Source organism: Chrysemys picta, chromosome 5 (genome assembly GCF_011386835.1).
Source record: "Chrysemys picta bellii isolate R12L10 chromosome 5, ASM1138683v2, whole genome shotgun sequence".
Lineage (NCBI taxonomy): Eukaryota > Metazoa > Chordata > Testudines > Emydidae > Chrysemys > Chrysemys picta.
In genome coordinates this window covers 46557234-46579153 of record NC_088795.1, presented here as the reverse complement: position 1 = coordinate 46579153, position 21920 = coordinate 46557234, and the positions used below count along the sequence as shown (strand labels likewise).

Below are 21920 nucleotides of genomic sequence, written 5' to 3'. Positions count from 1 at the left end.
GCCTATCCTCGGCCCCACGGGTGTTCACGAAATGTATGGCTGTCGTGGCAGCGTACCTTCGTCGGCAAGGGATACAGGTGTTCCCGTACCTAGACGACTGGCTGGTACGCGGTCGCACCAAAGAACAAGTTCGAGATCACGTCCACATAATAGTGCACACATTCAACAAGTTGGGTATCCTACTCAACAAGGACAAATCCACTCTAGAACCTACCCAGAGAATAGAATTCATCGGCGCGGTTCTAGACTCCAGACGTGCACAAGCCATCCTACCAGACAATCGCTTTTGCACCATCACGAGCCTCATTCAAGGACTCAAGGCCTTCCCAACTACCACGGTGAGATCGTGCCTTACCCTGCTGGGTCACATGGCTTCCTGCACGTACGTAACCAGGCATGCCAGACTTCGGCTTCGCCCACTCCAGACCTGGGTGTCATCAATATACCGCCCACATCGGGACAGCCTGAACATGGTGGTCACGGTCCCGAACTCGGTCCTGACCTCCCTTACATGGTGGCTAGACCACAAGGTGGTTTGCGAGGGGATGCCGTTTCACGCCCCACAACCCTCTCTGCACCTGGTCACAGACGCTTCATCCCTGGGTTGGGGCGCCCATCTCAACGAACACCATACCCAGGGCCTGTGGACTGCACCCCAGATAGCCCTGCACATCAGTGTTCGGGAACTGATGGCGGTGCGCCTGGCGTGCCAGGCATTTCTCAATCTCCTACGTGGCCGCTGTGTGTTAGTTCTCATCGACAACACCACTGCCATGTTTTACATCAACAAGCAAGGAGGAGCACGTTCGTCAATTCTATGCCAAGAGGCCATTCGCCTGTGGGACTTCTGCATCGCCCACTCAATCCATCTCACGGCATCGTTCCTCCCTGGAGTCCAGAACACTCTGGCGGACCGACTCAGCAGGTCCTTTCAAACACACGAGTGGTCTATCCGTCCGGACATCATACATTCCGTTTTCCAGAAGTGGGGGTTTCCCCAGATAGACCTGTTTGCATCTCGAGACAACAGGAAGTGCCACGTGTTCTGCTCCCTGCAAGGTCGAGCTCCGGGCTCCCTCTCGGATGCGTTTCTCCTTCCCTGGAAAGACCACCTGTTTTATGCCTTCCCTCCGTTTCCTCTGGTCCACAAGGTACTGCTCAAATTGCGCAGAGACCAGGCACAGGTGATTCTGATCGCCCCAGCGTGGCCGAGACAACATTGGTACACCACGCTGTTGGAGCTCTCGGTTCAGACACCGATCCCGCTTCCATTATACACGGATCTCATCTCTCAGGACCACGGCCGCCTGCGTCACCCCGACCTGCAATCACTCCACCTCACGGCGTGGCTGCTCCATGGTTCACCCAGGCAGAGCAGCAGTGCTCGCACTCTGTCCAACAGATTCTGCTGAGCAGTAGGAAGCCCTCAACACGGACCACATACTTGGCCAAGTGGAAGCGGTTCTCCTGTTGGTGCGAACAACGAGCCACGCCCCCGTTACAGGCACCTATTCCTCTCATATTGGAATATCTCCTCTCCCTAAAACAGCAGGGGTTGGCGATATCTTCAATTAGAGTTCACCTGGCCGCTATATCGGCTTTTCACCCAGGGGAACTCACGTCCTCGGTATTCTCTAACCCGATGGTCGCTAGATTCCTCAAGGGCTTAGACCGGATGTACCCACAACAACGTCAGCCCGTTCCGACGTGGGACCTCAACCTGGTTCTCTCCAAGCTCACAGGTCCTCCATTCGAGCCACTAGCCACCTGTTCACTTCTGTACCTATCCTGGAAGACAGCCTTCCTCGTAGCCATCACCTCAGCAAGGCGCGTTTCTGAACTCAGGGCGCTTACATCCGAGCCCCCTTACACAGTTTTTCATAAGGATAAAGTGCAGCTCCGCCCACATCCTGCCTTTCTCCCTAAGGTGGTTTCTCCATTTCATATCAACCAGGATATATTTCTCCCGGTCTTTCACCCTAAACCACATGCTACTCGCCAGGATCAACGTTTGCATTCTCTGGACGTACGCAGGGCCCTGGCCTTCTATATTGACCGCACAAGGCACTTTAGAAAGACGACGCAACTCTTCGTTGCAGTGGCCGACCGAATGAAAGGCTCACCGGTCTCATCACAACGCCTATCCTCCTGGATTACGTCTTGCATCCGGACTTGCTATGACCTGGCAGGTGTCTCAGCACCACACCTCACCGCTCACTCCACGAGGGCCCAAGCTTCCTCGACGGCTTTCCTGGCGCAAGTTCCGATCCAGGACATTTGTAGAGCGGCGGTTTGGTCATCAGTCCACACGTTTACAGCTCACTATGCACTAGTGCAGCAGTCCAGGGACGATGCTGCCTTCGGATCAGCGGTTTTGCACACAGCAATGTCTCACTCCGACCCCACCACCTAAGTTGGGCTTGGGAGTCACCTAATGGAATGGATATGAGCAAGCACTCTAAGAAGAAAAGACGGTTACTCACCGTTGTAACTGTTGTTCTTCGAGATGTGTTGCTCATATCCATTCCAAACCCGCCCCCCGTCCCCACTGTCGGAGTAGCCGGCAAGAAGGAACTGAGGGGGCGCCGGGTCGGCTGGGGTATATATTCAGCGCCATGAAGGCGCCACTCTAGGGGGCTCCACAGCCGACCCGCCGGTGTTGCTAGGGTAAAAATCTTCCGACGATCGTGCACGCGGCGCGCACACACCTAATGGAATGGATATGAGCAACACATCTCGAAGAACAACAGTTACAACGGTGAGTAACCGTCTTTTCTTATGGTAAACTGGTGGCTTAAACTGTTAAAAAGATACATTATTTAACTGAAAGACTATACAGGGCCTGCATGAGCAGCTACACTTCATAACTGTCTCATTCATATATGTCCATCTAGGTCATACATACCCATTTTGAGTATATATAATACCCGTGCATTTTATCATATACATATTATTATGAAATGTAAGTGCCATCCATATTAAAAAAAAACCTGCATCTTTTGCCCAAAATGTCCAAAACACTTAATCCCCACTTAATCTAGCCTGTATCCCAAACAGACTCAACAATGAGTGGTGCCAGTCATTTTTCAGCTTTGTTATTAGCAAGGGCCTGTGCAAAGGATGGATCTTCCAATGTGCCCTCAATGTAGCAAGATCATGACCTGCTCTTTGAACTGGATCTAGAAATAGAGTGGGCCTGATGGGTCACAGTGTCTTAAAAACATAAGAACGTCCATACTGAGTCAGACCAAAGGTCCATCTTGCCCAGTATCCTGTCTTCTGACAGTGGCCAATGCCAGGTGCCCCAGAGGGAATGAACAGAACAGGTAATCAAGTGATCCATCACCTCTTGCCCATTCCCAGCTTCTGGCAAACAGAGGGTAGGGACCCCATCCCTGCCCATCCTGGCTAATAGCCATTAATGGACCTATCCTCCATGAATTCATCTAGTTCTTTTTTTAACCCTGTTATGGTCTTGGCCTTCATAACATCCTCTGCCAAAAGAGTTCCACAGGTTGACTCTGTGTTGTGTGAAGAAATACTTCCTTTTGTTTGTTTTAAACCTGCTGCCTATTATTTTCATTTGGTGATCCCTAGTTCTTGTGTTATAAGAAGGAGTAAATAACACTTCCTTATTTACTTTCTACACACCAGTCATGATTTTATAGAGCTCTAGCATATCCCCCCCCAGCCTTAGTCATCTCTTTTCCAAGCTGAAAAGACCCAGTCTTATTGATCTCGCCTCATACAGCAGCCGTTCATAGAATCATTGAAGATTAGGGTTGGAAGAGACCTCAAGAGGTCATCTAGTCCCACCCCCAGCTCAAAGCAGGACCAACCCCAAATAAATAATCACAGCCAGGGTTTTATCAAGCCAGGCCTTAAAAACCTCTAAAGATGAAGATTCCATGACCTCCCTAGGTAACCCATTCCAGTACTTCACCACCCTCCTGGTGAAATAGTTCCATACCCCTAATCATTTTTGTTGCTGTTTTCTGAACCTTTTCCAATTCCAATCTATCTTTTTTTGAGATGGGGCGACCACATCTGCATGCAGTATTCAAGATGTGGGCATACCATGGATTTATATAGAGGCAATATGATATTTTCTGTCTTATTATCTATCTCTTTCTTAATGATTCCCAACATTATGTTCATTTTTTTGACTGCCGCTGCACATTGAGTGGATGTTTTCAGAGAACTATCCACAATGACTCGATCTTTCTTGAGTGGTAACAGTTAATTTAGACCCCATCATTTTATCTGTATAGTTAGGATTATGTTTTCCAATGTGCATTACTTTGCATTTATCAACATTGAATTTCATCTGCCATTTTGTTTCCCAGTCACCCAGTTTTGAGAGATCCTTTTGTAGCTCTTCGCAGTCTGCCTGGGATTTAACTATCTTGACTCATATTGCACCAATTACACATTTCTATGAAATAGTAACTGATCTATTTAATAGTGCATTGCTTCCTGAAGTCCCAGGACCCAATACCATGTAATAGAGGGGGTCTGTGTTTTCCCAAACGGAAAAGTCTGTCCCATATTCACATTTGAATCACAATGTTCCATCAGAACTAATACCTACTGAACAATATTCTGTGAGGCCAAGGTCACGTAATTGGATCCACGAACACGGACCCCTCTTCTCTATAGAAGAGCCTTAAATATTTAACACCTCGTTCATGGGAGCATGTCATAAATTTTAAATACAGTAGAATCTCAGAGTTACACCAGAATTGTGGACTGACTGGTCAACCATACATTTAATTTGTAACTGGTAGTTTGCAATCAGGCAGTAGAGAGGAAAAAAGTCAGTACTGTATTGTTAAACTACTTTAAAAAAAAAAAAAAAAGGAAAGTGTAAACATTTTTTGACAAGGTAAGGAAATTTTCTGTGCAAGTTTCATTTAAATTAATACGGTTAAAAGAGCATTTTTCTTCTGCGTAGCAAAGTTTCAAAGCTGTACTAACTCAATGTTCAGTTGTAAATTTTTAAAGAACAACCATAACGTTTTGTTCAGAGTTACAAACACTTCAGATCTATGAACAACCTCCATTCCTGAGGTGTTCGTAATTCTGAGGTTCTACTGTAGTATAGACCGACATGGAAACTACGTAACTGTCAATTGCACTTCATTCTGCCTGTATCCTTATCCACTTCAAGATGCTGCTCCTGATCTTAAGTGTAGCAAGTGACAATAGACTCATCCTTTTAATTTAGTTTCCACTTTCTAAAACTTAGAGGACATCATGTTCAAAATACTTACTTAAAAATTAATGTATTCATTTGACAAGCATGAAACAGCATCTTAGTTCAGTAAACATCTTTTTATTTTCAGTATTTAGTTTATCTCTAGATTAAAATTGTCCAGACAATTGAATTTATATTCAATAAATAGGAATGAACGTCTGTCTTAGATTTGTTAGAGCTACTAGTCCTTTCAACTCTACAACCTCTGACAAAGTATTAACACTATCTGCCAAAAATGAGGTAATTAATTGTCTGCATATAATTCAAGTAAAGATGAAAAAAATGTCAGGAATGAAGGTCTGGTGCTGCGCTTGCCCAGTCATCAGGCAGCCAACAAGCAAGCCACCTTGCTGCGATAGCAAGTCAGGTGGTTCTGCTGTAGCCCAGCTGCATTTGATGGTTGCCTGATGACTTGGCAGGTACAACTGCAGACCTAGCTTTTGGGGTTTACTTGAATGATACACAGAACCTTAGTTACATCATTTTTGGCAGATACTTTTACTACTTTGTTAGAGGTTGTAGAGCTGAAAGGGCTGGTAGTTCTAAGATAAAAACTTATGTCATTTCAGATTCATGAACATTGTTCTAAAGAAATCTTTCATAGTGCAGAGATGTTATGCAAGGTAATAAAATAGAAAAGTTTTCCCAAGTGGTTTTTTACAGCATCAAAAACAGTTGATGGCACACTTTTAATGTCCGCAGTCTGCTTGCAAGCATTCTAACAGTATAGTTCGCTACTGCAAGGATGTACAGTATATTGGCAGAACTTCAAGTGGCTAGATGGCACAGAAGAAGAATAAGTGTACTCTTATGACTCAGGAAAGATTCTCACAAATGCCCCGAGGTCCTAAAATGTTGCTGTCTGTGCAGATGTAGAGTGGGCCTTTACATGGATTCTTAAAGCAACATTCACTTCAGTAAATCTGTTCATTAGCACTGCATTACACCTGTTGTTTTACTGAGATCAACCCAGAGCTGTAGTTAATTTACTGATATAGCACCTGATCCTGTGAGTTGCTGATTGCCTCTTGAGAGCACAGGGTGTGCTGCAAAGTGTGGTTAAAATTGCCTTCTCAGTTTTTGCATCGCTAGACCATTACTTTCAAATACTCTTCTGCATAAGAGAATGAGGCTTTCACTGAGAAGTGTTAGAGACACAAAGTGGGTGAGGTAATATCTTTTATTGGACCAACTTCACTTGGCACAAGTGACAAGCTTTTGAGTCACAGAGCTCTTCAGATTTGTCTTAAAATGACTTCAGTAGCCTAGGATCTCATTGTGGAAAAAGCACTTTTCATCTTCGTGCACAAACATGGATGTGAAAGCTGGAGTTTCCACCTTTTCACAAAACCAGCTAAAAGTAAACCATCAGTTTTTATAATATAGTGGATGCTAGTTAATCATAATCCTGAAACTAATACACCTCTACCTCGATATAATGCTGTCCTCAGGAGCCAAAAAATCTTACCGTGTTATAGGTGAAACCGCGTTATATTGAACTTGCTTTGATCCACCGGAGTGCGCTGCCCCGCCCACCCTGGAGCACTGCTTTACCGCGTTATATCCGAATTTGTGTTATATCGGGTGGCATTATATCGAGGTAGCGGTGTAGTAACATTTTGGGAGCCGATCTTGTCCCATTGACTTTAATGTTAACGGGATTCGGATATTGGCATCAGGCATGCTGTTTATTAACGACTTTTTTGAAAAAAGGCATTAATCACTAGCAAATGTGTGGGGTTGCAACCAGGGAAAGAAGTGCTAAAGCTGCATGTTACCTCTTCCTGCACTCTCCAGGCTGCGTCCTGCCTTGATACTGGGGGCTAGCACTTCCTTCTTTGGCTGCAGCCCCACAAACTTGCTTGCATCTGGGTACCCACTGCTTGCACAGGAGATAATGGGTTGGGGCATTAGGGAAGTCCCTGCCAGAGTCTTGGCACTGTGGGCTGGGAGGGAAGGCTGCAGGTAGGGCAGCAGCAGGGAGAAGGGCTGCAGCCCAGATGCTGGGGCTTTCCACAGAGAGTGGATGGACTGGGGCCACTGAGGCTTCCTGGCACCTCTCCCTGTGCTCTCGGGGCTGCATCCTGCCTTGGTAGTGGATTGCTACGTACTAGTACTGCCTTCCCTGACTTAAGGCTGCATGCAGGCTTATGGGGCTGCAGCAAGGAAATGAAGCACTGGGACATGCCAAGCACCAGCCACAGACAGATTTGCAGGACTGCAACCATGGATGTACTCAAGTGCAACACACCATTGTTGCCACCAAGTGAAACTTCAGCTAGTCCCGCATGTTTCAGGAGCAGCATATAGTCAAGGATCTTCAGTATTGTGGCCTCTAATAGGTTGACATTGCTTTGAGCTACCCATACAGGGTAAGCCTACTCTGGGAGAGAGGGGGGGAAATAAAAAAAAAATAACGGGTAGATGCTCCCGCTTGGGGTGGAACTGAGACAGAGAGACTGTTGGGGTAAGTATCAGAGGGGTAGCCGTGTTAGTCTGAATCTGTAAAAAGCAACAGAGGGTTCTGTGGCACCTTTAAGACTAACAGAAGTATTGGGAGCATAAGCTTTCGTGGGTAAGAATCTCACTTCTTCAGATGCAAGTAATGGAAATTTCCAGATGCAAGTATAAATCAGTATGGAGATAATGAGGTTAGTTCAATCAGGGAGGGTGAGGTGCTCTGCTAGCAGTTGAGGTGTGAACACCAAGGGAGGAGAAACTGCTTCTGTAGTTGGAAAGCCATTCACAGTCTTTGTTTAATCCTGATCTGATGGTGTCAAATTTGCAAATGAACTGGAGCTCAGCAGTTTGTCTTTGGAGTCTGGTCCTGAAATTTTTTTGCTGTAAGATGGCTACCTTTACATCTGCTATTGTGTGGCCAGGGAGGTTGAAGTGTTCTCCTACAGGTTTTTGTATATTGCCATTCCTGATATCTGACTTGTGTCCATTTATCCTCTTGCGTAGTGACTGCCCAGTTTGGCCAATGTACATAGCAGAGGGGCATTGCTGGCACATGATGGCATATATAACATTGGTGGACGTGCAGGTGAATGAGCCGGTGATGTTGTAGCTGATCTGGTTAGGTCCTGTGATGGTGTTGCTGGTGTAGATATGTGGGCAGAGTTGGCATTGAGGTTTGTTGCATGGGTTGGTTCCCGAGTTAGAGTTGTTATGGTGCGGTGCGTGGTTGCTGGTGAGAATATGCTTAAGGTTGGCAGGTTGTCTGTGGGCGAGGACTGGCCTGCCTCCCAAGGTCTGTGAAAGTGAGGGATCATTGTCCAGGATGGGTTGGAGATCACTGATGATGCATTGGAGAAGTTTAAGCTGAGGACTGTAGGTGATGGCCAGTGGAGTTCTGTTGGTTTCTTTTTTGGGCCTGTCTTGTAGCAGGAGGCTTCTGGGTACACGTCTGGCTCTGTTGATTTGTTTCTTTATTTCCTTGTGTGGGTATCGTAGTTTTGAGAATGCTTGGTGAAGATCTTGTAGGTGTTGGTCTCTGTCTGAGGAGTTGGAGCAGATGCGGTTGTAACTCAGCGCTTGGCTGTAGACGATGGATCGTGTGGTGTGTCCGGGGTGGAAGCTGGAGGCATGAAGGTAGGCGTAGCGGTCGGTGAGTTTTCGGTATAGGGTGGTGTTAACGTGGCCATCACTTATTTGTACTGTGGTGTCTAGGAAGTGGACCTCCCGTGTAGAATGGTCCAAGCTGAGGTTGATGGTGGGGTGGAAGCTGTTGAAATCATGGTGGAATTCTTCCAGGGTCTCCTTCCCATGGGTCAAGGTGATGAAGATGTCATCAGTGTAGCATAGGTAGAGAAGGGGCGTGAGTGGACGAGAGCTGAGGAAGGATTGTTGGGGTAAGGATCACAGTCTTCCCTTAACTCACAAACCAATGATCTCTCCTTCTGCTTCAGGGAGTGTCCTTTAAAAGCTACTGAGTCCTTTTGATCGCCTCCCTTGTCGGAGAACAAATTATTTTTTTAATCTGTTTATAGCCCTTTGATCTGTTAGTTTCTAGCACTGGCAAAACAGTTGTGTAACTTTGAGTAGGTGGTAGGATCTAGGATCCTGGAAGCTAATAGCTTTTCCCATTGTCTTTCAGGTGTATGCCAGGATGTTCTTATCTGAGGGGGTCATTCTGTTGTCTTCCTGCTTGTTCTTCCAACTGTCCCCAGTGAAGGCATATAACGGGGGTTGGCAACCTTTCAGAAGTGGTGTGCCAAGTCTTCATTTATTCATTCTAATTTAAGGTTTCGTGTGCCAGTAATAGATTTTAACGTTTTTAGAAAGTCTCTTTCTATAAGTCTATAATATATAACTAAAGTATTGTTATATGTAAAGTAAATAAGGTTTTTAAAATGTTTAAGAAGCTTCATTTAAAATTAAATTAAAATGCAGAGCCCCCCCAGACTGGTGGCCAGGACCCGGGCAGTGTGAGTGCCACTGAAAATCAGCTCTCATGCCGCCTTTGGCACACGTGCCATAGGTTGCCTACCCCTGGCATATAACAAACATTGCACTAACCTTCATGTAGTTATACAGTCTATCTCCATAAATATGTCACATACAGTATTCATAAGATTATCAGATAGCAGCTCAGTGTCCACCTCATCCCCTTCATCAAATGTACCTAATTAATAACTTCTGTATAACTTATAATTCTCATTAATCTTAACTACTATATCAATCTTTCTTCTCTCTCCTCTCAAGAATTTTCAGGGCCGAACACTGATAAATGCCCTTTTGTGTTATCTTAGTATAGTTTTTTTTAACTCTAATTCTGTGTTCTTGAGGAATCTCTCAATTTCCTTTCTAGAGTCAATTCATTATTAAAGATCTCCTCAGAAATACTAGGGCACAGGTTAGTTAGCATCAGTGTTCCATGGATAAAGGCCATATTTAATATGTTGGTGTACAGCAATGGTCCATTTCTGTCAGCAATTCCAGTCCCATAAACATGCATCATAGGATAGAAAAATAGTCTGTGCAGATTAAGTAAAATATCTTTTTTTAATTGCAGGTAGAGAATGCAAGGAAGCATTACAATATACAGATTTCTCGATTAACAGAAGAACTTTCTGCTCTTCAAATGGTACGTTCTGGACTGTGTTGAAAATAACTTTTATTAGTCAGAAATTTTTTTTAATACCTTTTTGTTACATGGACACATGTCCATTTGTATTTATCTATTACCGTGCACTCTATTTACAGGTATCACTGATATAAGAATCAGCTGCATATAGTGATCAAAACCACGGGGACAAAATCATTCATATATGAACCAAAATACCCATTTATAAGAATCAACCATTTTTAAGAATCGAATCATTTCAGATAAGAACATAAGTACGGCCATATTGGGTCAGACCAAAGGTCCATCAAGCCCAGTATCCTGTCCACTGACAGTGGCCAATGGCAGGTGCCCCAAAGGGAATGAACAGACAGGTTATCATCAAGTGATCCATGCCCTGTCACCCAATCCCAGCTTCTGGCAAACAGAGGCAAGGGACACCCTTCCTGCCCATCCTGGCTAATAGCCATTGATGACCCTGCCAACCTGGTGCCTCCTCAGTTTCTTCTTACCACCAGTGATGGTCGTTGGAACTGTGGCATCTTGCTCAGCAAGTTCTCCACGTTTCCCTAGCTCTTTATTTTTCTCTCTGTTTCTTATACCTTTTTGATTAGTTTTTATTTTAGTACACCTCTACCTCGATATAACGCTGTCCTCGGGAGCCAAAAAATCTTACCACGTTATAGGTGAAACCGCATTATATTGAACTTGCTTTGATCCACCGGAGTGCACAGCCCCGCCCCCCCTGCAGCACTGCTTTACCGCGTTATATCCGAATTCGTGTTATATCAGGTCACGTTATAGCGAGGTAGCGGTGTAGTAGTTTGTAGCAGTTGGGCTGGTGGTTTTACCCTCTATCCCGACCGCTTTTACTTGGGAGGGCTTTCATGCCCAAGTCCCAGCAGTTCAAGCCCTGGAAGTCCTGCTCCAAGCCCATGCCAACGGGCGACCCCCACTGCACTTGTCTGAAGTGTCTGGGGGAGACTCACCAAACCAATAGGTGCAGGATTTGCAAAGGGTTTCACCCCAGAACCAAAAAGGAGCGAGACTTTTGCCTTAAGCAGCTCCTTATGGAGGCGGCACTTAGACCTCAGCCTCCATCAGCGCGGCAGGACCCGGCACTGAGTTCTTCAGTGCGTAGCACCCCGGTGGCAGTGGTGGAAGCGGCACCACAGACGGACTGTAGTAGAGATCCACCTTCCCCAGCGCCGAAACCGACGGGATCAACCCAGCACCGCTCCCACTCCCCGATGCAGAAGCAGCACCAGAAGCAAGGGAGGAGTTGCTCTCCATCCCAGAGGCCTGCTTCTCTGGAGCCAGCCAATGGGGCGCGTCCTTGTGAGGAGCACCCAGCGCTGAAGCCTGTGGAGACAGCACCATTGACTTTGTCCCCGCAAGGGAGACAATCAAGTCTGGTGCCTTTGGACTTCATGGCCCACATCATTGAGGAGGTGGAGCTGCCATCTGCCCCAGACACCTTTGCAGCCACAAGGGACCTCATCGCCATGACAGCGCCAAGGTCGCCTACAATTCAAGCCAAGCCTCCGGTACCACGTCATATGGCACCATCTCGAGGCAAACCAGCGATGATCCAGCCGTCGGCACTGCTGATGGAGTCCCAGCACCGCTCCAGATTGCACCAGTGCCCCCGATCGCGATGCCAATCCTCAGGTCGGTCCCCTTCACGCAGCAGGTCCCGCACCCGGCACCAGTCCCGACTCCTCCCGGCGACCCCGCATAGCCCCAGCCTCGCGGCACCGCTCCCCAGCCTTGTGGCACCGCTCGCCAGCTCAGCTCCACTGGGCGCCGCCCTGGCCCTCATGGTCCCGGTCCTTGGACTTGGGATCTAGGTATTCGGAGTGGGGTCGGCACTGGTCAAGTCATGAACACTCTGAGGTGGGGGGAGGGCTGTGGCTTGTGCAGTGGCAGGGAGCAGCTCAGTGGCCATTCTGGACCCTGTGGGCATACCACCAGGCCAAGGGTGCCCAGTCTAAAGGTTCCTGATTGGCCACCTCTGAACCGAGGGTGCCGGAGACCTCAGCTAGTTGCCCCAGCCCTAGGGGTGCTGAGGAGGTGCCGTGCTGCTGCCCCCCTCACTCCGAACCAACTCCAACTTCGGTTCCTGAGCCTGGTGGAGCAAGTCATCAGGCTCCTGAGGGGCAGGACGACCCTGTTCCCCAATTAGCCTCTTCATCCTTCTCCCCAGACGAGGCTGTCGCAGGCACTTTCATCTCTCGACCACCTCCTATAGACAGTTGCACCCACCAGGACCTCCAGCGCAGGGTGGCACACAACATGGGTCTTCAGGCCGAGGAGGTGGTGGAGTCAGAGGACCAAGTGGTTGACATTTTGGCCCCAGAAGGTCCTTCGAGGATGGCTCTGCCCCTCATCAAAACTATACAGGCCAAAATCAAGACCATCTGGCAGACTCTGGCCTCCATCCCTCCCAGAGCCAAAAGTGTTGAGAGGAAGTACTTTGTGCCCTCAAAGGGGTCGGACTACCTTTTTATGCACCTGCAGCCCTGTTAATCGGTGGTTGTGGCAGTAAAGGAGAGAGAGAGAGAGAGAGAGAGGCAGGGGCAGCAAGCCCCAGCACCCAAGTCCAAGGAAGCCAAGCGCCTGGACTTGTTTGGGCGTAAAGTGTACTCTACGAGTACAAGCAGCAGGCAATTCTGAGCCAATATAACTTCAACTCCTGGAACTCAATGCTCAAGTTCAAAGAGCTTGTGCCACCTGAGTCTAGGGAGGAGTTTGGAGCCATAGTAGAGGAGGGCAAGGCCGTGGCATAGACCTCTTTACAGGCCTCACTGAGCGCTGCAGACTTGGCAGCACGCATCATGTCCTCGGGTATTGCCATGAGGTGCATCTCATGGTTGTAAGCCTCCAACATACAGCCCAAGGTTCAGCAGACAATGCAGGACCTGCTTTTTGATGAGGTGGGCCTGTTCGTGGAGCAGACTGGCTCTCAGTTGCATAGCCTAAAAGACTCGAGGCCTACTATGAAATCTTTGGGGATGCATGCCCCGGCAACCCAACGGAAGCATTTCAAGCCCCAACAGCCTCAGCGGAGCTCCTACCCTCCTCGGCCAAGGCAGGACTTTTACAGAAGAAGGGGAAGGAATGGCAGAAGGAAGCCTTCCAGCCCCCCTTCCGGACAAGGCCAGGGCCTGACCAAACCATTGTTGGGTTCCAAGCAGGCCTTTTGAAGGGACGCCCAAGGACGGCGCACCAGACTCATTCCCAGATCCTTCCCCGCCCTTTTCGAATAGTTTGTCCCACTTCTGCCGTGCCTGGTCCCAAATAACCGCGGATCGCTAGGACCTCAGCACGGTGGAAGTGGGATACTCTCTCTCCAGTTCTGTTCCTACCCTCCTCCCCACCCCCTTTCCCTGTCCCTCTTCAGGGACCCCTCTCACAAGCAACTCCTTATCCAGGAGGTGCAGGTGCTCCTGACCATGGGAGCGGTGGAGTAGGTTCCTTAGGAACTAAGGTGCAAGGGATTCTACTCCCGATACTTCCTAATCCCGAAGGCCAAAGGGGGTCTCAGACCCATCTTAGATCTGCATGGGCTCCACAAATTCATGGTAAAGTTGAAGTTCCTCATGGTCTCCCTAGGCACTATTGCTCTACTATTCGGCCCCTCAACAGCCCCCCACCCCCCAAGTTTTCACCAAATGCCTGTCGGTCGTGGCTGCTTTCCTCCATCGCCAGCAGGTACAGGTATTAACCCTACCTCAATGACTGGCTGCTCAGGGGCTTCACCAGGGCACAGCGGTGGTCCAAAATTCATTTGGTCAGATGCATGTTCGAGCGGCTGGGTCTCCTCCTCAACTTGGGGAAGTTGACCCTGGAACCAACCCAGAGAATGGAATTCACTGGGGCAGTGTTAGACTCGGTCTAGGCAGAGGCACTTCTACCGGAGTCCCGATTCCGAGCCATCAAGGACATAATTCAAAGCCTCCAGCAATTCCCAACCTCAACAGCAAGGGGGTGCCTGAGTCTCCTCGGTCACATGGCTTCTTGCACTTACATGATCCGGCACGCCAGGCTACGGCTCAGGCCATTGCAGGCATGGCTCGCCTTGGCCTACCACCCAGGGCGCGACAGCTTGAATTCAGTGGTCACATTACCAGGGCAGGTCCCCACATCCCTCCACTGGTGGCTCAACTCCGAAGTGGTGTGCGGAGCGTCCCCTTCCACAACTCTCAACCTTCCTTGTCCGTGGTTACGGATGCGTTGGCTCTGGGATGGGGTGTGCATCTGGGGAACCTCCAGACACTGGGCCTGTGGTCGCAGGACGAGCTCTCTCTACATATCAACGTCAAGATGCTGAGGGCGGTGTGCCTCGCTTGCCAGGCCTTCCAGGCCCAACTGCAATGCCAGTGCGTAGCAGTTCTAACGGACAACACCAACACCATGTTTTACATCAACAAGCAAGGGGGATCCTAGTGGCGGGCAGTTATGGATTTGTTTATAAATGATACATTACGGGTGTATTTTTGACTAATGTATAATCTAACTGCCAAGCAGTAATGCAAGTAGAAGATACTAAATATTAAGTATACTAGACTTTCTGTAGGTAGGAAGGTTAAGAATTAGCATGAGACCTAGCTGAGGCCCTGTTTTTAGAATACAGTAATTACTCATTTAACGTTGTCCCACTTAACGTTGTTTCAATGTTACATCCCTGCTCAATTAGGGAACATGCTTGTTTAAAGTTGTGCAATGCTCCATTATAACGCCGTTTGGCTGCCTTCTTGTAAGATTCTGTGGAAGAGCAGCGACTTTGCAAGGGAGCATTGCACAAGTTCCGCTTCTCTGTCTCCTCCCAGCTTAGGACTTTCTGGGAGGGAGGGGGAGGAGCAGAGACACAGCTGTTTGGCGGCGCTTAAGACTTTGTGCGGGAGGGATGTGGTGTACTCTGGAGAGGAGGTGGAGTGGGGATGGGAACAGGTGGGCCTGGAGTGGAGCGGGGACAGGAAGAGGCGGGCCTGGAGCATTCCCAGCAGAATCCAAGCCTGTTCTCCAGGGAAGCTGCTGCTGCTGCAGCAAAGGTGCTTCCTAGCGTACTTGCCTGCAGTGGGCTGTGCCTGTGTAGGGTAAGCCAAGGGCACTTCCCAACCACAGTACAGTACTGTACAATATACAGTATAATGCCTTTTGTCTGCCCCCCCAAAATTTCCTTGGAACCTAACCCCCTGCATTTACATTAAATCTTATGGGACAATTGGATTCGTTTAACATTGTTTCACTTAAAGTTGCATTTTTCAGGAACATAACTATAACGTTAAGTGAGGAGTTACTGTAGGTTAGCCTACTTACTTACCCTGAGATTATAAAATTTAGCAGTATGTGCCAGGCACAAATAAGTAAATCACAAAAGAATGAGTACATTGCCAGTTGCTCAAATAGGTTTAAAACAGTGGATTTTTAGGTACTTTCTGCAGTAAGGTAAACATGGAGCTAACCACACTAATATATCAAAACTATTAAGAAATTAATTGAAGCAAATGCAATACTAACTGTCAGAAGTTAAATTATGGTTAGCTGGAATATCATGTATGGTTAACCAGAATACCACACATGGGCAAGGGCAGAAACATTGTCAACTATAATCTAAGATCTGTGTGGGAAGAATGGGAAAAGGTTTACAAGAGATGTGTCCAACCTGTTGTTGGGCACATCAGGTTCCACAAAATGGTGTAAACTGGATTGTGATGAGGTACTCCACTGGCTGTATTCTTCTATCTTTGTTTTCCACTATTCTCAGGAATTTGTGAGTATAATAATACTGAGAATTGTTCTTATTTCTGTCAATTTCTTGTAGCATTGCTTTGATATGTATGTTTATTTGGCTTTTAAGTTTATATGTATCTACTAGTGTGTGGCCAGTCCCCTTCTTAAACAATAATATTTACGTAGCCACCAGGGTAAAGAACTTGTATTAGTGACATGAGAAATTTTGCATCCCATCTCAATACCAGGCTACCGTACATATATGTAAAACTGTAATCTTTAGTGATAGGATTACATACTATTTTTCCTAAATATCCCTCCATGCCTCATTCAGGACAGAGATTAGATAGTACTCAATAAATTAGCAGGAATAAATAAGAAATGAAGTGACTCCTTTGGATCTGTACTTTTTATTTTTTTTTTTGTCAGGGTGGGGACAAATTCTGTTCGCACTTATCAGGATGTTAGTACAAAGTAAATGAGATTTTGTACCAGTGTAGCTGAGAGAAGATTTGCATAGGATGTACAGTGAACATTAATAAAGGAGGAATTTGTAATGAATGAGGTTAGGAGACCAGAGGAGTTTGGATGGTGTGCAGTGAATTAGGTAAGCATTCACTCATTGACTAATGAGGATTTTAAAAAGTACCAAATACTTTCACTGTCCTATATCTAATCTATACACTGAATGAGATGGTGGCTCTGCAAGAAAAAAAAGCATAAGAAAAACCATACGTCATAATGCATGTGCAAAAATAAAGAGAACTAAGTTTGCATGAGCAACTTTTTAGCTTTAGTATTTCCTGACTTTGGAGTGTTTCCCTTTGCAGCCTTAACTTTCATTTAACACATGTTTTTGTTATTCTTTTGGTTTGATGTATTTAATGCCCTTAGAAAATGGTTTGACTTCTTACAGGAATGTGGAGACAAGCAGAGTCAAATTGAACGGGCCATTAGAGAGAAGCGAGCAGTGGAAGAAGAACTTGAAAAAGTAAGAATGCAGATATTCAGTTTTACACTTTAACTTTTCTTTATTTTATAACATTGTCTTAAGTTTCTATTTCACTATTTTCTCTAATATTATTGAGTAAAATGGGGTGAAAGAATATACCATATGCTTAGTTTTGTATTTGCTTATTTTTTGTTTAATTGTAAATCCAGTGAAGGAAATTGAAAAATACATTTTATATTTCTAATAAATTTTTGAGTTATAGTAGATTAACTGCAAAAGATGGCTCTTAGAGAATGTTTCTGAACTCCTAACTCGCTATTCAGTATATATTCAGCATAGTCATATTACCTACGTTCAGGATATGTGTCTAACTGTGGTAATAAATTCCTTACAACTATTTTAAAGGTATAAGAACCAAATAGGAGTAAGAAGTGTTTAAAATGGTCCAAAGGGTGTAAGTAGATGCAATAATGGAAATTTAAACAAAAGAAGATTTTTAGGCTGAATATCAGAAAAATTAATTAACTGCAAAATCTATAAGACTATTATCCCAGTAGTAGCAATGAAAGTCCCATTCCTTCAGTTACTGAAAACTGTGCTGGACAATGGAATGGATAACGTAATGTAGGCAGCAATACTACACTGACAGCTATCTGTGTGATAAAATGAGATTTACATGTAAGTCTATCCTTCAGATTTACCGTGAAGGCAGAGGAAGTGAATGTGATTACAGAAAACTGGAGGAACTGCACCAAAGGTGTCTGATTGCAGAGCGTACAAAAGATGACCTTCAGCTGTGTCTACAGGCGGCACGAAACAAAATTAAACAACTGGAAATGAAGTAAGTAACTGATATGTCCTCTTAATCAGTATTTCATTCAATATTTCCATCTGATCTAAGTCGTCTTGTGTCAAGTGTTTGTATTTTGTCGTAAGTTCTTATTCAGAAGTAGGAATAGTAGGCTGTCATAATCATTCTTTTTTTTAAAATATGCAGCATTGGGTGATATTATAAGTGAGGATGACGTATTTTAGAACTAAACAGATTTTCTTAACAATATCAGAGCTGAAAGCAGTTCTCTTACAAAGGAAAAAAATAGAAACAATTTTTGTGGCTAATAATCCTATTTTAATTGTTAATGTTAACTGCTTGGAAAACCATTTTTAGCAAAATATTCAGAAGAATTCCTATTTTTTAAAGTCGGCATACAGGAGGGTTTTATTTGGTCTATATAATACCAAACCACTGCACAGGACGCCTATATTATTGTTGTGGTAGCATCCAAAATGTGCTAGGTACTAGACAAAAATAAGTCCACACAATCCTTACCCTAAAAAGTTTATAATCTAAACAGATAAAGAGATTGAAGGGTGGAGGACAGGAATACAACTTGTCTTGCTTTGCTTGCTTGCTTGTGTGTGTTGTGGAGGGTGGGCGTATTTGAAGTTCAAGTGGGGTCAATGAATTGTGGAAAGGGATTCTGGAAGTTAGAGGGGAGTGGGGAAAAGGAATAGGAAGCTGATGGAGAGGAAGGTAGAAATAGGGAAGAGAGGAGAGTGAGGAGCAAGTAGATAGCAGGCAAAATGTGTGAGAATAATGAGATTAGTGCAGTTAGAGGTATGAGCTGGGCGCAAGATGTAGGTGGGACTAACAGAAATATAGTAAATTAGGAGAAATTATCCAGAGTAGAGCTGTGTGAATAATCACTTTTTCAGTTTGCTGGCTGAATTGGGGGTGGGTGGAGTTTTAGATCGACCCAAAACAAAAAACCAAGGGGGAAAATTTTGGTTTTTTTTATTTCAAGTAATTTTTTTTATTAAAAGCAAAGATAAATTGGAAATGCCATTCACGAAGCCCCAGGAGGTCATGGTACAGCCCTTCCCCTTATAACTAAAGTTGGCAAAACATGATTTTTATATTTATTTATAACGTTGACTGATATGGATGTTTACTCCTTAAGCATTTTTTCTAATTTGTATCAATTTAAATTTTCACAGTTGCACAAAATTATGCATTTTAAGCATTTTTTTATTTAATATTTGACAATTATGGGAAATTAGAAGGGGTCAGACAATTATTTAATGACCGTAGACCTTGAGATTCATAAAGTAAAGCTTTGTAACTATTAAAACATAAATGGTCGACACGACGTGTCAAAATACACCAAGTAAATATTCTTAAATCAAACTCTAATTTTTCAAGCAACATTTTTCTCAATTTGCTTATCTGTACATTTTTATTACTTTTTCAGTTGGTTTGTGTATGTACAGTGAAATGGATGTTTACTGATTAAAAAAAATCTCACCCTTCCAAGTCTACTTATAACCTGTTGTCCCATGTTAGAGCACTCACCTGGGATGTGGGAAACACAGGTTCACTTTCCTACTCGGCCTGATAGGAAGCAGGGATTTGAACTTGGGACTCCCATTTTGTAGGTCAGTGCCCTAACGACTGGGCTAGAGGGTATTCTGGATTGATCTCTCGCTCTCTCTCTCTCCCTCCCCGCCCCCATTGAAGCTGTTCTGTTTTTTATAAATAATAGTAATTGAGCCAGAGAGAGAGAGAGAGAGAGACTGTATATCCAAGTGGTTAAGGCACTCAACTATTGGATGTGGGAGGCCCAAGTTTAAATCCTTGCTACAAATCAGGCAGAGTGGGGACTTGAAGCCCACCTGGTCTCCCACATCCCAGGTAAGTGCTGCCCCCACAAAAGTATAGAGTATAAGGGAGCACCCCACCACTGAAGTCGAGTGGCATCTAAGTCCCCTTGAAACTATTCAGCAATTTCCTGTCAAATCAACAAACAGTTTTGGTCGAGCTGAATATAAATTTTTCAGCAAATGAACTATTCAGCCAAAAAATTTTGCCCTACTATAATCCAGAGTCCAAATTTGAGTTCCGTTAGTTATTTACTTACATACTGTATTAGTAATTATTTGTATTATCATAGTGGCTAGGAACCCCAATTACAGACTAGGAACTTATGCTTGGCGCTGTACAAACATAACAAAAGACAATTCCCCCTTCTCCAAGACCTTAATGCAGGTTTCCTGAACTTTGGCCTGAACTCTCACTATCCTGTTCCCTTGTGAAGTCCAACCTTCTATATCTCAAACGCACCCATCCTTTTTAATTAATGTAGTTAATTTAACATATGATGGTTTATGTATAAGGAGTGGACATAGTTAATTTTCCATGTTCATTCAATGCTTCGCCTCTCTGAGGCTAACAAAAAGGAAATTTAAAATTGAATTAAATATTTTTGTGAATTTTTTTTATGGCTATTTGTTCCTCTTAGACATAGACATCACACACCCAGTGGAATAAAAATTAGTTTAAAAAATATTTGTACTTTAAATGTCAAGCATTAAAAAGAATTCACATGTTCACCCATCCACAAATACATTGACGTTGACAAGCATTATGAATTTTAAAAATAAGTATTTGGCCTTCAAAATACAAAATATAATTAAAGGTTTTAATTAAAAGGCACATACAAATGATAGGGAAGCTTCGAAAAATGTAGACTGAACTTGGCTTAACTCCTGAGTTGAAAGTCTAGTGAGATTTGTTTTCCCTTTTCAGCTCTGAGGAAGAGATATCTCGTTGCCAGGAAATGGTTTGCAAGCTGCAAAGCATTCTGGATTCTGAAAGAGAAAACTCTGGCTCTATGAGTGAACAAAGACTAAAACTTCATCAAGAAAATGAACAGTTGCGCAAAGAAGCAGAGGACTTGAGGAAACTGGCCATGGAGGCACAACAAAAAGCTAAATTAAAGGTACTAGCAAAACAAAAATAGTGTGTAATTATTTGGTTAAATGGGTTCCTACGAAAGATAAAATGCAAAAAACATTTCTAAGAAGAAATAGAAAAAATAGGGTTGGGAGTGACAACTTCAGTTCAGGCTTCTCAGTTCTGCCCTCCAGATACCGTTACTTGTGAAGTAACATTTCTACTGTCAGTCTTATAATTAATTCATTGTCTATTAATAAATTAAATTATACTTATTAAACAGAAGCTTCCAAATGTTCTTTTGGTGGCTTTTATAATGTGACCGGACTAAATAATAAAACATATCTGGTTATCTAACTTTAACTGGAGCCAAACTCACTACTGATTGGCAAACTGGGCTCCAGTGGAGTTATATCTGCTTGCAGCAGCAAGAGATTTGATCCCAGATCTCCAAAACAGCAAGATTAACATTAACCACTATGTTTTCCAGTGTGCGCTGAGGCATCGTCACATGCCAGTCTCTTCCTTTTCCCCTTCTCATTCTAGTTATAAGGGTTGGAACATGGTTGGAACAAGCTTGGAGAGTTGAAAGATTTGCAGGTGAAAATGTTTCAGAGAACACAGCCTTCCCTCATGAACCTTCTGTGGTTCCCCACTGAAGTATCCCAGACTGACAGGACCTGAGGAAGTCTGTCAGACTGGGATTTGACTCTGCGGTCTTAACAACTGAAGTTGGGAGGCTGAAGTATAGGCTATGAGGGGGTGGGGATAAATAAGATGGATATGGCTAGAGGCAAAAATATAAAATTCAATGGTTGTGAATATAAAGACAAGAGAAAAACTTGTCAGTTTGGAATGAAAGTTAGGGGATTAGGGAGATGGCGTATGGAGAGCCCATGGAGCTAGTTTTGTAGTGAAGACTACTTTATTTTTAACAGCTATGATAATAAAGTCAGTTAGTCTAAAAGTCACCACCTTCAGAGCACTACCCTTGATATTCAATAAGAGAGCCAGGAAAAAGTATTTAACCTTGGAGAATTTAAAACATTTAAGAAAAAGGTCAATTTGGGGGCAATAAACAATAAAATTCTTGCACACACTATTTACAAAATTCACCAAATAGTATTACATGGCTGACTAATTGGATGGAAATCAGAGGAAAACTGCTCAACTC

General features: G+C 44.6%; 1 protein-coding gene across 11 annotated transcripts in view; it reads left to right on the top strand.

Annotated features, from left to right (window-relative positions):
* Positions 1-21920, top strand: part of SCLT1 (sodium channel and clathrin linker 1) — a 120447-nt gene that overhangs the window by 46800 nt on the left and 51727 nt on the right. For all 11 annotated transcript variants that reach the window (XR_006176801.2, XR_010601778.1, XR_010601777.1 and 8 more), the window contains exons 15-18: positions 10275-10346; positions 16978-17052; positions 17709-17854; positions 20600-20792. Coding sequence is in view for 7 of the 11 variants with exons in the window: in XM_005282740.5 (XP_005282797.2) it covers positions 10275-10346; positions 16978-17052; positions 17709-17854; positions 20600-20792 (486 nt within the window). In the remaining 4 variants the exon portion in view is untranslated. The remainder of the gene's footprint in view (positions 1-10274; positions 10347-16977; positions 17053-17708; positions 17855-20599; positions 20793-21920) is intronic.